This window comes from Electrophorus electricus, chromosome 14 (assembly GCF_013358815.1).
Source record: "Electrophorus electricus isolate fEleEle1 chromosome 14, fEleEle1.pri, whole genome shotgun sequence".
In the NCBI taxonomy this organism is placed as follows: Eukaryota; Metazoa; Chordata; class Actinopteri; order Gymnotiformes; family Gymnotidae; genus Electrophorus; species Electrophorus electricus.
In genome coordinates this window covers 2,085,324-2,097,500 of record NC_049548.1, presented here as the reverse complement: position 1 = coordinate 2,097,500, position 12,177 = coordinate 2,085,324, and the positions used below count along the sequence as shown (strand labels likewise).

Genomic DNA, 12,177 nt, shown 5'->3' with positions numbered 1-12,177 from the left:
ATGTGTGTGTGTGTGTGTGTGTGTGTGTTATATGTGTGTGTGTGTGTGTGTGTGATATATATATGTGTGTGTGTGTGTGTGTGTGTGTGTGTGTGTGTGTGTGCGCGCATATATGCTTGGATTTCTTTCAAATCAAATGTGCCGAAGAACAAAACAGTAAAAATAACCACTGTCCAGTTACTTATGGACTTCATTATGTTTTACACAAATGTTGCAGTACAAAAAAGAGAATAATACTGAAAATAAATGCTTGTGGGGACCAAAGTTTTTGTTATTTTAGCATCTGAAATCTTTCTTGGAAATCTTAAATCAAGAAATTCTTTCCAGAGGTCGAGCCAGCAGTTCCCACTCCCGATCAAAGGCACTAGTCAGCCATCAGCTTCTTGAGGGAGTTGAGATAGGTGGGAATGAGAGAACTGACGGACTCGTCGTCATCCGTGAGGATCTTCTCGCCTCTGCCCTCTGACCCAGCAGAGCTGGGTGACCTTACGATCCCCTGGAACGGAGTACTGTAACCCTGCAGAGAATGCAAGAACAGGCGGTCAGTGCAAGCGACGTCCACGAATAACTCCAAATCCCAAGGGACCTGTGCTGCAGGCCGCAGAGACCAGCGTGATGGCGGGACGTACTGACGAATAGCCCTTGCCGAAGCTGCCTCTGTTCTTGCTTCTGATCTTGGTGAGAGCAGACTCAGCGATGTCAGCTCGCTCTTCTGCGTCATCCAGCTCGTGGACGGTCTTCCTGTATTTGGCCAGGTTCGCGTTGGCCTGCTCCTCCTGCAAGAATGCACAGATATCTGCTGAACGCCAACAGTTCTTTCAAATTTTCAGTTTGATCAAGCTAGTGTCAGTGTGACTTAAACGTCGGAATCCCCAAAGCAGACCAACAAAAGCAGGCGGAAGTGGCCGCGATGTCTTACGGCCTCCTCCACTTGTCTCTTGTAGGTTTTCATTTTGATCTGCAGTCTCTCCACCAGCTCCTGCATTCTCTGCTGGTTCTTCTGGTCCTCCTCGGACTGGAAGAGGAGCTCCTTCAGGCGCCGCTCATTCTTCCGCAGCGTCTTCGCCGTCTCGCCGTTCTTCCTCTGCTCCGTCTCCAGAGCCAGCTCCAGCTCCTTCGCCTGCCAGGCCACAATGTCAGAGCGGGTCTTGGTAAAAGTGCGGGGCAAGGTGCCCCGGTGAAGAGGTGGGATTGAGTTGGGATTTTCCATAGTTACCCTGCCTTCCAGTTTCTGGATGATCTTCTTGCCTCCTTTCAAGGCCAGCTGCTCGGCCTCGTCCAGCCGAGCGGTCATGTCCTTGAGCTGCGCCTCCAGACCCTTTTTCACCCGCTGTAGATGCATGCCGTGTTCCTGCTCCACCCTCAGCTCCTCCGCCACCCTCGCGCACTGCACGGAGTAAAGACGTGGCGCCGGGCCCGTCAGACAGCAGCGGGGTCTCACGGGAGAGGGAGCGACGTGGAGGGTCGCAAGCAGCCCACTTACCTCGCACGCTGCTTTCTTGGCCCTGTCGTTAGCCCCTCTGAGTTCGCTCTGCAGTTCCTCGTGTTCCTGGCTCAGCTGCTGAATGTCCACCTCCAGCTTTCGCTTCCCGCTGGATATAGACTGCGCCTGCGGGGACAGAACCAAGAGCGGAAGGGGTTGGACCGGGTTACACATGGCGAGGGGCGAACGGGCCCAGGGTGTCAGAGCTGCACCTGGTTGTCGAGCTCATTGTACTTCTCGGTGGCTTCTTGCAGCTCGGTCTCCAGGGCCTTGCGTGCCCTCTCTGTTGCCTCCAGGCTGGCGCGGCTCTCCTCACCCTCCGTGACCAGCAGGGCGCAGCGGCGCTCCAGCAAGGCATGCTCTTCCCTCAGCTCCTCCTGCACCCGCGCCTCCTCCTCCAGCTGAGACTGCAGGTCCTGCGCCAGCCAGGGAGGGAGAGAAGGAGCGTGCGAGGAAGTGGAGATACGGGGAGGAGAGTCGCAGAGTTGCGAAGGAGACACCAGTTAAGCAGCAGCTCTTGCAAAACTCTGGTTACTTCAAACGCTCTGAACTGTCAGGCTGTGGTAAGGCAGTGCGAGATGAACCTTCATCTGCTGTTGCATCTTCTTGATGGTCTTCGTAAGCTCGCTGTTGTTCTTGCTGAGCAGGTCCACCTGCACCTCCAGATCATTTAGCTCGCTCTCCATCTTCTTCTTCAGTCGCACTCCTTCTGCTCTGCCCTTTGTCTCCACGTCCAAGCCAGCCTGAAGTAACTCCAGTGCCCTCTGGTGGCTTTTTCTAAATGCGGAACACACAGAACACGTCGGTTTCGTTATTTACTTCACAAGTATGTATCGGTCCAGCTGTATTGTAAATGAGACAGAAAACCTGGAGAACACAACGTTGCAAACAAATTCCATCAGAGGTCAAGGAGTCATGTTACTTACCTGAGAGCCTACTATTTCACTTGTGAAAGGTGAGATGGAAAAAAATTAAGAACAGCAAAGTTAGAGAGTAAAGTAACGCCACAATAAATAATGAAATCCCAGCAGAGAGGACAGCAGAAGGTGGAAGGTGAGTAAAGTACCTCATAGTCTCCAGCTCCTCCTCCTTCTCCTGGAGTCGCCGTTCACTGTCTGCTTTGGCTTGAGTGAGTTCCAGCTGCAGGCGAAGTAGCTTGGTCTCCTCAACCTGCAGGCAACAGTTACATGGTGAAAGGTCAGCCTTTAACACAGAGAGGGAAGGGTTCTGTGGTAGCGTGGCCGAGCGGTCTAAGGCGCTGGATTTAGGCTCCAGTCTCTGTGGAGGCGTGGGTTCGAATCCCACCGCTGCCAGGGAAGTTTTAGCTTGCCTTAGTGACACAAGTAAACAGGTCTCCTGTTATGATGTAGGACAACTCTGAAGTGTTTGTTGAATCAGCCTTTTCAGTAAAAAGTGGCGGCTGCCGCTATGATACGACACACTCTATGTCTGGCAACTTGAGTAAATTAGTGCTGGTAAACCTATTCCATAAATGTGAAGTGGAATTATATTAGTGGGATGTCCAAGTTTGAATCTGAGGATCAGGTAATCGTAACCCCCACCACCTTAGAAATACAGCTCTTAGAAAAGAACAGAGTCATAACAGCCTTTATTCCCATCAACAGGAGACGAATGACATTTATATAGTGCATGTCCATGAACAGAAGCTTTGGAACAGTCTAAGTTAATATTACCAGGAATCTACAGAGCGAATCTGGAATACCGGGTATAAAAAAAAAGATCAAAAGAACACACAGAGAGCCACAACAACCAACAAAACAAAACTGAGAACACAGGGTACCATACACACACACAGAGTGAACACACAGTGAGCACAATCTGGAGACACCGGAATCCAATAACAGGGAGAGAATGACATCATGTTACATCAAAAGTGATGCGGTGAACATAGCACTGACATGTATCAGTGCTTAGGTGGCATGGCTGAGCGGTCTAAGGCGTTGGATTAAGATTCTAGTCTCTTTGGAGGTGTGGGTTTTCTCTTTCTGTGGCATTGTTTAACTTGCTCAACTCTTTGTTGCTCATTTATTTAATGTACAAGCTGATTTTAACAGCACAAATGGGTCTTCCCTGTTGCTCAGCTTTCAGCAACTGGCAGCATGGCCATGGTCTGGAAGCATGGCTCAAGAAAGTTTCCAGACTCTGGAAGCATGGCTCAAACAAGGCTCCATAGTCTGGAAGCATGGCTCAAGCAAGTTTCCAGAGTCTGGAAGCATGGCTCCAAATTCCACCACTACCACATGTGACTTTCAGTCGATCAGAATATTAATTACCTGCTCAATGGCTTGTTGGTTGTTTTATTTATCCTGACTATTTTAAATGCAGGCTACTTATTGTACATGCAAATAAAATGTGAATAGATATAAATTTTTATACAATTTTGTCTCTTGCTACAAAATATAGACATGTTAATATTTAGTCCACCCATATTAAACAACATATCAAATCTCCCAATCTCTTGTTCCAATCGCTTTAAATGCAATATAAAAGTTTTACATCCAACCCATGAACTCCATCACACAGCACCAGACAGACCACCGTCTTTCACACTGATATCTACCTTCAGTCATGTATCTCCATCCATCACCTAAAGAAATGGTAGCGCTGGGAGGTCAGACGAGGTCAAACAAGCAGCCTCATGCACCACAGGGCAAAACCCCTGCGCTTTTCAAACAAGCTCCTGATTTCACAACCTCCGCTCCTCAGCAGACTTGACACAGCGAATGAAACGTGTGTAGCAGAAGCCTTACAAAGTACCACAGGCAGCATGGCGTTTTCAAGGCAGGTGAAGGCCTCACAATAAAAGCGCAACCCTCTGGCACTGGGAAAGAGGCTCTATGAAGTAAACAGGGCTTATCCCCACACACCCCTCTCTGTCAGGAGCAGTAAGCCTCAGGAGACCCATTTCACTCATTCCAGACCTCAGGAGAAGTTTTATCAGTTTATCAATCACTTTGATCTCAAAGTGCAATTTGCTCCATGATAATCCTGCTTGTAACCTGCAAGGACTGTTTGCCATTTCCCATGTGCTGCAGATTTTCATAATGGAAAAAAAGTTGCAATAAAATACAACAACAAACAAAAAATGCTAGATGGTTTACGTCAATTAGCACACGTCAGTGGATGTGTAAAAACTTGCACCATGACTCCGTCTGTCCACCGGGACGTGTAGAGTGCTGTGACTCTACGGAGCCCAACCCTGCGCGGGTCTCGGGCTGTACCTCCAGTGCTGCCTCGGATTCCTCCAGTGACGCCTGGAGCTCATCCTTCTCCATTTCCATCTTCTTTCTCATTTTCTGGAGCTCATGCACACTCCTCCCACCATCGGAAAGCTGTTCACTGAGGTCGGCCATTTCCTCTGAAACAACAGCATTATTCTGTAGCGCAGTAACACAGCCAGGTGAACAGGTGAATGGCGCTGTTGTGTATGTGAAAAGCCAGGTTTCCATGACATGACCTGCATTCACTAACAGCTCTCATACCATGTGGGCTCCGGTCTCTGTGCCTCAACTAATCATAGATTTTCGCCAAAAGGAACTGACGTTGTGTGGTCTAAATGCCTCATCACACTAGCTCAGCCTAATTTGTAATGAGGGCTGAAGTAGTTTGAGTGATTTGTATGTTTGCATCTTTCAGCTAGGTGCCTGTATCCAGCGGGAAAGAGATTTGGCTTTGGCCACACTGCAAAGCAGCTGTATCAGGCATCTGTTAGCCGATCAAACGTAAACAATATGGAAGCAGCAAATTAATACAAAACACTAGATCTGGTGTGTGTGTGTGTGTGTGTGTGTTACCCTGCAGGGCCTTGTTCTCCCGGCGCAGGGCCTCACTCTGCTCCATGGCCTCCTCGTAGGCCGTTCTGAGCTTAAAGAGCTCGGCGGCGTGCTGCCTGCTGTCCTTCTGACAGCCCTCCACCTCGGCCCCCAGCTCCTCGCTCTTCTGCCTCCAGTCAGCCAGCTGCTTGTCCAGAACACGCTGCTTCTTCTCCAGCGTCCCCGCCGCGCTGTTGGCCTGCGGATGCACGCCGCGGGGTTAATGAGCCTACAGGCACACCCATGCGCCCTTTGACCTGCCCTTTGACCTGCACTTTTGGGCCAAAGCGAATTTTACCTTCTCCAAGTCCAGGCACAGCTCTTCCACCTCCTCCTGTAGCCTCTGCTTGCTCTTCTCCAGGCTGGAGCACTTGGCCTGCATGGCCTCCACCGCTTCCTCTGCCTCCTGCAGCCGAGATGACAGCTTCTTCCTGCCAGAAGCACCAGAGGAACAGATGGAAGTTTCTCAAGCGCGTGCCGATTGGCACCATAAAGCCCTGCTTGGTTATTCGACTCTGTGAAGGAGGAGTAGCTGTGCCTGTGTGTAGTTTATTGAGTGGGAAGTACATGTGTGGGGTGTCTGGGTGTGTGTGTGTGTGGGAGCAGGAGTGAGCGCGGCGTCCCGTACTTGACCTCCTCTAGCTCGTCGCTGTGCTGGGCGGCGTCGGCCTCCTGGCGGCTGCGCCAGTGTGTGACGTCGCTGTTGAGCTTGGAGACGAGGCGCTGCAGCTCCAGTTTGCTCTCCTGTTCCTCCTCCAGCTGCTCCTTCAGAGCCTCACACTCCTGCCGCACGGCCGCCAAGCTGCTGCCCAGCACTGCTTTACTCTGTGACGCACGTACACACACACACACACACACACACACACACACACACACACACAAACAAACACACACACACACACACACACACACACACACACACACACACACACGGACATGGACACACGCACAAACACACACACACACACACACACACGGACATGGACACACACACACACACACACACACACACACAAACACACACGCAAACACACACACACACACAAACACACACACACACACAAACACACACACACACAAACACACAAATACACACAAACACACACACAAATACACACACACGCACAAACACACACACACAAACACACACACACACACAAACACACACACAAATACACACACACGCACAAACACACACACACAAACACACACACACACACACAAACACACACACAAATACACACACACACACACACACACACAAACACACACGCACAAATACACACACACAAACACACACACACGGACATGGACACACACAAGCACGCATGTACGCACACGCACACACACACACACACACACACACACAAATACACACACACACAAACACACACACACACAAACACACACACAAGCACACACGCACAAAGTAAATGCCTAAAAAAAACCACTAAAGCGGTATAAACACAAACACTGTGAATTGTTGTCAAAGCGGAGCTTTTGTGTTGGGTACCTTGTTCTCCTCATCCAGCAGTCTGCGCAGCTCATCCTGCTGGGCTGAGAGCAGAGTCCGGCAGCGGCTGGCCTGGCTGCACCGGGCCTCCGTCTCGTCCACCTGACGACTCAGCTCGTTATTGTCAGCTGCAGTAACGACAGGGCAAACAGCTCCGGTTACGCTCTGGCCACTCTGAAAGGAAATGCTCAGGCTCTTTTCCAACCCAATTCGTTCTAGCTAACGCAGCTGCATCATATATAGATATCATATATGATTTTGTTGGTAACTCTGCCCAAAGCACGACTTAGGGCATACAAGCAAAGTTCAGTATGTGTTATGAATATGCGTGTTTAGGGCTTTATGCGGACAGCCTAAACCAAAGTGACGACACCTTTTCCTGCCGAATTCCTCCCACCTGTCAGTCTGTTCTTGGTCACCATGGTTTCACTGAGGGCTTTCTGCAATTCTTCGTTCCTAGAATTGGCCTCCGCCAGCAAGTCCTCGAGCTTCCTCAGCTGGGCGTCAGTCGATGCCTGGGTGAACGCAAACCATGTGCATAAATGACATCAATCACGCGGCACAGTTAGCTTTGAGCGTCCTGACTACGCCTGGCTGTGGGTGGAGCTAATGAGGAGAGCAGGCCTGGAGCGGGCAGGATGCCAGACTGACCAGCGTTACTGTTAATGCTGCACTTCCCACAATTCTAAGTCACAAGACCGTGGCAAGAAGCAGATCTTAAAACCATTTCAACCTTCGGATCTGTAGTTTTAGGTGGTGTCACCATTTTATTTCAGGCAATTAAATTTATTTAAGAAATGAATTGCTGCACACAAGCGGACCTGATTTTCCAAGCTTGGGGTTTTAACTCAATTAAATGAAAACGGTTTTGAACTGAACACTGAATTTTTTCCAGAAAGGGAACATCATTTAGCGCCACATGAGCAGATCCCCAGAGGCTCAGCAGGTGAAGGTCAAAGGTGGCTGTTCAGTTTCTGGGGGGCCAACCTTGGCCTTCTGCAGGGCGTCAAGAGAGGCGGCCAGGTCATCCACCTCCAGCCGCAGGTTGTGCTTGTCCTTCTCCAGCTTGGCGCGTGTGCGCTGCAGGCCCTCGCTCTGCTCGGTGAGCTCAGCCAGGGCGTCAGCGTGGCGACGGCGCAGGACTGCTGCCGCGTTCTCCGCCTGCGCCGCCGACTCGTCCAGCTCGCGCCGAAGCCTCTGCAGCTCCGCCTCGCGCTTCTTCGTCGTCTCCATCTACAGACACACACAGACACGTACGCATTAAGAGCAGATGGATGGAGGTAGGTAGGTGAGCAGGGTTGGTGTGAGCGCACCTGCGAGGCAGTGGCGCCTCCTGCTTCCTCCAGCCGGTCCGTCAGGTCGTCCAGTTCTCGCGTCAGATCGGCGCGCTGCTTCTCCACCTGGGTGAAGAGATGCATGTCCGCTGAGCGAAGGCAGGTCTGATTGGCTACGCGCAGCAGTGGGTTTCTACTTCACGTCCTCGTCGCGGAGCTCAGTTTTTCCCCTATACACTGCTGTCTTGTAGACGTCACGCTGTCAGAATGGCTTGTAGATTGTGTGAGTGCAGCAGTGGATTACATGCACCTGGGGAACTGTGCGGGCACCCTGGCACGTGCTGTGCTTGAGCGCGTCATACTCAGATATTTAGAGGGAATTTGACAAACAGCAAATCAAGCTCCCAGATACAAATGCCAAACAACATTAAGTCTCTGCATCCTGTCTCTGTGTGTGTGTGTGTGTGTGTGTGTGTGTGTGTGTGTGTGTGTGTGTGTGTGTGTGTGTGTGTGTGTGTGGGTGTGGGAGTGGGTGTGTGTGGGTGTGGGTGTGTGTGGGTGTGTGTGGGTGGGTGGGTGTGCGTGGGTGTGGGTGTGGGTGTGTGGGTGTGGGTGTGGGTGTGTGTGGGAGGACGAGAGAGACAGGCAGACATTTCACAGGATCACGATTATTGTTTAATGACATGAGGATGCCATTGAACCTTTATTGGACCAGCATGTTTTGGAGGTGCTGGTGTGTTACCCGAAGATGTACTGTCCCATCAATGATTAATAAAGCTTTTTTAACATATATAAAAGAATTTATGTAATAAACGAAAATGGAATTAAGCTTCTAATACAGTCTGTTTCCCAATATGTTTCAGATTCTTTAATGCTCACTTAATTGTTAAACTTTCAGACACGCACCCAGGCAAACAGTTCCAGTGTCCGAGCACTCTGCATCTAAACACATGCGAGAGAACGGTTTGTTTTCAGAGCATAACACAAAGCACTACTTTGAGAGTATGAATGATTTGAGCGCCTTAAAACAGTCGAGCCTTCTAAAAACTAACAAAATATAAACAAGGTTTCTTCTGCAATACATCTAGATAAAGAGCACCTCGTCCTCACTTCACAGCTGTTAAGAGGCAGTTGCTACACATCAGCTGATGGAGAATAGGGAACACGAGAGCGATAAGTTCTCTGTCTGTGTGGAGTTTCATGTGTGGCAGTCAGTTAGGAGGACAGCGAGTGGTGCCATGACCCGCGTGGACTTTGAGTCTTCAAACATGCCTATAAAGTGAAAACAGCCCAGGAAAGTTTCACTGCCTGGAATGGGTTGATCCTACATGACTGGACAAGACTGATGGTTGCGCATGACCTTTGAACCCTGAAGGGTCACAAGTTGCCCCTGTCACTAGCACAGTGCACCAGTGCATGGCGTTGTCAACTGTCACTTCAGTTTACTCGCCTATCAATCAAACTTTTTTAGGACAAACAGAGGAGAAATAAAAATTAATCCAGGAAAATCCATCCATAAAAACAAAGGCGAAAAAGCGATTTAGCAATAAAGAGAATTATTTACTGTGTGTGGTTAATTGAGCTTATAACTCTACAATCAGGCCACAAGATGTGCACACAGCTGCCTGTGTGTCTGGAAAATAAATTTCTTTGCAGAAGATCTCCAGACTGCAGTGGTGTCTACCTGATGGTATCTGTGAGGGCAGAACAATGGTGGGACTGTCTGGGTTGGAGGTGTGCTCAGACAGACCCTGAGAGAGTAGGGAGGGTCTGTGAGGGCATGCCTGGGCTCAGCGAGATACAGGGGTGCATGTCTGAGCCTGTCTCTTCACCCTACACCATATATTTACTATTACTTAGGAGATATAAGTTGTGATGATGGCCCCACTGAAAGGAATGAAAATGTCAGGTAGCTGTGTTGCAGATAACACAAAAAACAGTGCTACAATCTTCAGGTGAGTTCAACGCAGCTATGTAACTACATAACACAAGCTGAAGCATTACTTTAAGTAGCCTGCTGGATGTTTTTTGCTCGTATACACAGATCTAAAATGTTTAACTTCTAATTCTTTATTTTTTTAAAGAATATTCTTTATTTTCTTTTAGTCCACTGCCAGGAAACACTGGGAGTTGCAAAACAAGTGGCTTTGTACTTGACAATATAGATATTCTATTATAGTGTATCGTATTGTACTGTATTCTATTCAGTTCTATTCTAAAAGGCTGGTTCCTAGGTATTGTAGCATTACTACTTCTGGATTTAAAGGAAAACAATTGTTTTGTTCATATGTTAAAATATCACCTTAAGAAGTGATTTACAAGTTTTTCATCCAAAAGTGCACATCAGTTTTAAAAGAGATACATCATACATGCTAACCCATGCAGTCCACCATCCTTCACTGTGCTGAAGACATGAGCGTCCCTCGGGGGGCCTGGGGGGGCTCTGGGGGAGATGCCAACCGCCGTGAGGCGGGCTATGCTCGCTCTTGTGCTGTCCCGATTTAAAACACCGTCTTTATTATTCCAGGTGCAAAGAATTTGGGCTGGACTGGAGAGAGCCTGCCCAGCCACCCATTCAGAGTGCCTGCACACGGGCTTCCCTAAACTCCGCCCAGCATCTGGACGCACCCTGTCCTCCACAAGCGCCCCGGTGACATGCGACAGCCGTCAGCTCTGCTAAGGATTAGGAACCTTAGACGAGTGTGGACGGAGGTGTCATTTTCGATCGAAGGTGACGGAGTTTTCATTTGGTGCTAGATCACTGACAAATGCAAAGTAGTCTGCAGCTCCTTAACTTGTTGCTGGAGCTTATAATGAGTGGCCTGTCAATGACTTCTGATGTAATGGAGAGAAGCTTGCATAACCTTGTAATTACCAGCAGGTATTTGCATAACCTTGTAATTACCCGCAGGTATTTGCATAACCTTGTAATTATCTACAGGGTAAATATCACTCCCTGATAAGGTTTGCGGTGACATTCCAGGAGGGCCAGGGTTTGGCATTATGGTCATTAAAAATAAAACTATCTGGACTTCTAGTAATGACCATGAACAAGTGTGGCCTAACTAGATACAGTACAGACAGGATGGAAAGACAAAGAGAATCAAAGGTGAAAGATATATTTACCTTCACCCTCAGAGATCTCTCTGTCTCCAGTTCTTCCTCCAGTTCCTCAATACGGACCTACAGATTGGAGAAAGGAACTAATGAATCTATTGAAACACTGACGTTCAAAATCACACCAAGACAATCAAACAGCGCAATGCATTCTAGTGTTTACTGTACTAATTGTAATTAATCATCTTTTATTAACACATGAGTGTGGGTCTCATATGTTGTCAAAACCTAGTTGTTAGTTGCTTGTTAGCTGTAATTATTTACTGCAGGCGTAGTTTCACCCTGACTGTAGGTCTGAATTGAGGACCGGGCTCAGCACTTTTTGAACTACACTTTTTGAGTTAAATTAGGCTGGTAATCAACATCTGGAGAAGGTTTGGTGGTGCTATCAATCAGTTCATCTATATCTCACCTACAGGACTTCACAAACTCAGCTAAGTATCTTCTCACATTATCTCAATCCTTTATCTCATACATCAAGCATCTGAAATGTGCTTCACAATTCCTGTCCACATATCCCACAGATCTCCTCAACACAATCATAGACGTCTCAATCTCAGCAACCTCACTGACTCACAACGCTTCACACCATCACATATCATGGTGGCAGGAGGGCTCTGGAACTGCCAATCTGCTGTCCAGGAGGCTGACTTCATCTCAGCATTAGCATCCCTCCACTTCCTACACTTCCTGGCTCTGACAGAAACCTGAGAACTCGGCGACTCTGGCTGCCCTGTCCTCTGCCTTTTCATTTACCCATTCTCCAAGACGTCTCAGCAGGGGTGGTGGCACAGTACTAATGTCTCCAGAGTGGCGTTTCACTCTACTTTCCTTCTCCTCTTTTGAATTCCCACCAAAATTCTTATCGTTGTCATCTATCGCCCTCCAGGTTCCCTAGATCACTTCATTGATGAGCTCGACATCCTTCTGAGTCAATTCCCCATTGAAGGATATCCA

General features: G+C 48.7%; 1 protein-coding gene and 1 non-coding gene across 3 annotated transcripts in view; one reads left to right on the top strand and one right to left on the bottom strand.

The window, feature by feature from the left end:
- Nucleotides 1-60: 60 nt before the first annotated feature.
- Nucleotides 61-12,177, bottom strand: part of LOC113570918 (myosin-16) — a 33,460-nt gene continuing 21,343 nt past the window's right edge. For both annotated transcript variants that reach the window (XM_035533502.1, XM_026999626.2), the window contains exons 7-23: nt 11,230-11,286; nt 8,143-8,229; nt 7,817-8,062; nt 7,227-7,344; nt 6,830-6,957; nt 5,945-6,141; nt 5,615-5,747; nt 5,299-5,515; nt 4,726-4,862; nt 2,550-2,653; nt 2,068-2,260; nt 1,696-1,899; nt 1,484-1,609; nt 1,217-1,387; nt 920-1,120; nt 630-776; nt 61-517 (exon numbers count right to left, since the gene is read on the bottom strand). In XM_035533502.1, the coding sequence (XP_035389395.1) occupies nt 365-517; nt 630-776; nt 920-1,120; nt 1,217-1,387; nt 1,484-1,609; nt 1,696-1,899; nt 2,068-2,260; nt 2,550-2,653; nt 4,726-4,862; nt 5,299-5,515; nt 5,615-5,747; nt 5,945-6,141; nt 6,830-6,957; nt 7,227-7,344; nt 7,817-8,062; nt 8,143-8,229; nt 11,230-11,286 (2,619 nt within the window). In that variant the 3' untranslated portion in view covers nt 61-364. The remainder of the gene's footprint in view (nt 518-629; nt 777-919; nt 1,121-1,216; nt 1,388-1,483; nt 1,610-1,695; nt 1,900-2,067; nt 2,261-2,549; nt 2,654-4,725; nt 4,863-5,298; nt 5,516-5,614; nt 5,748-5,944; nt 6,142-6,829; nt 6,958-7,226; nt 7,345-7,816; nt 8,063-8,142; nt 8,230-11,229; nt 11,287-12,177) is intronic.
- trnal-uag lies at nt 2,715-2,796 on the top strand. The gene has a single exon. It is a non-coding gene; the product is annotated as a tRNA-Leu (tRNA).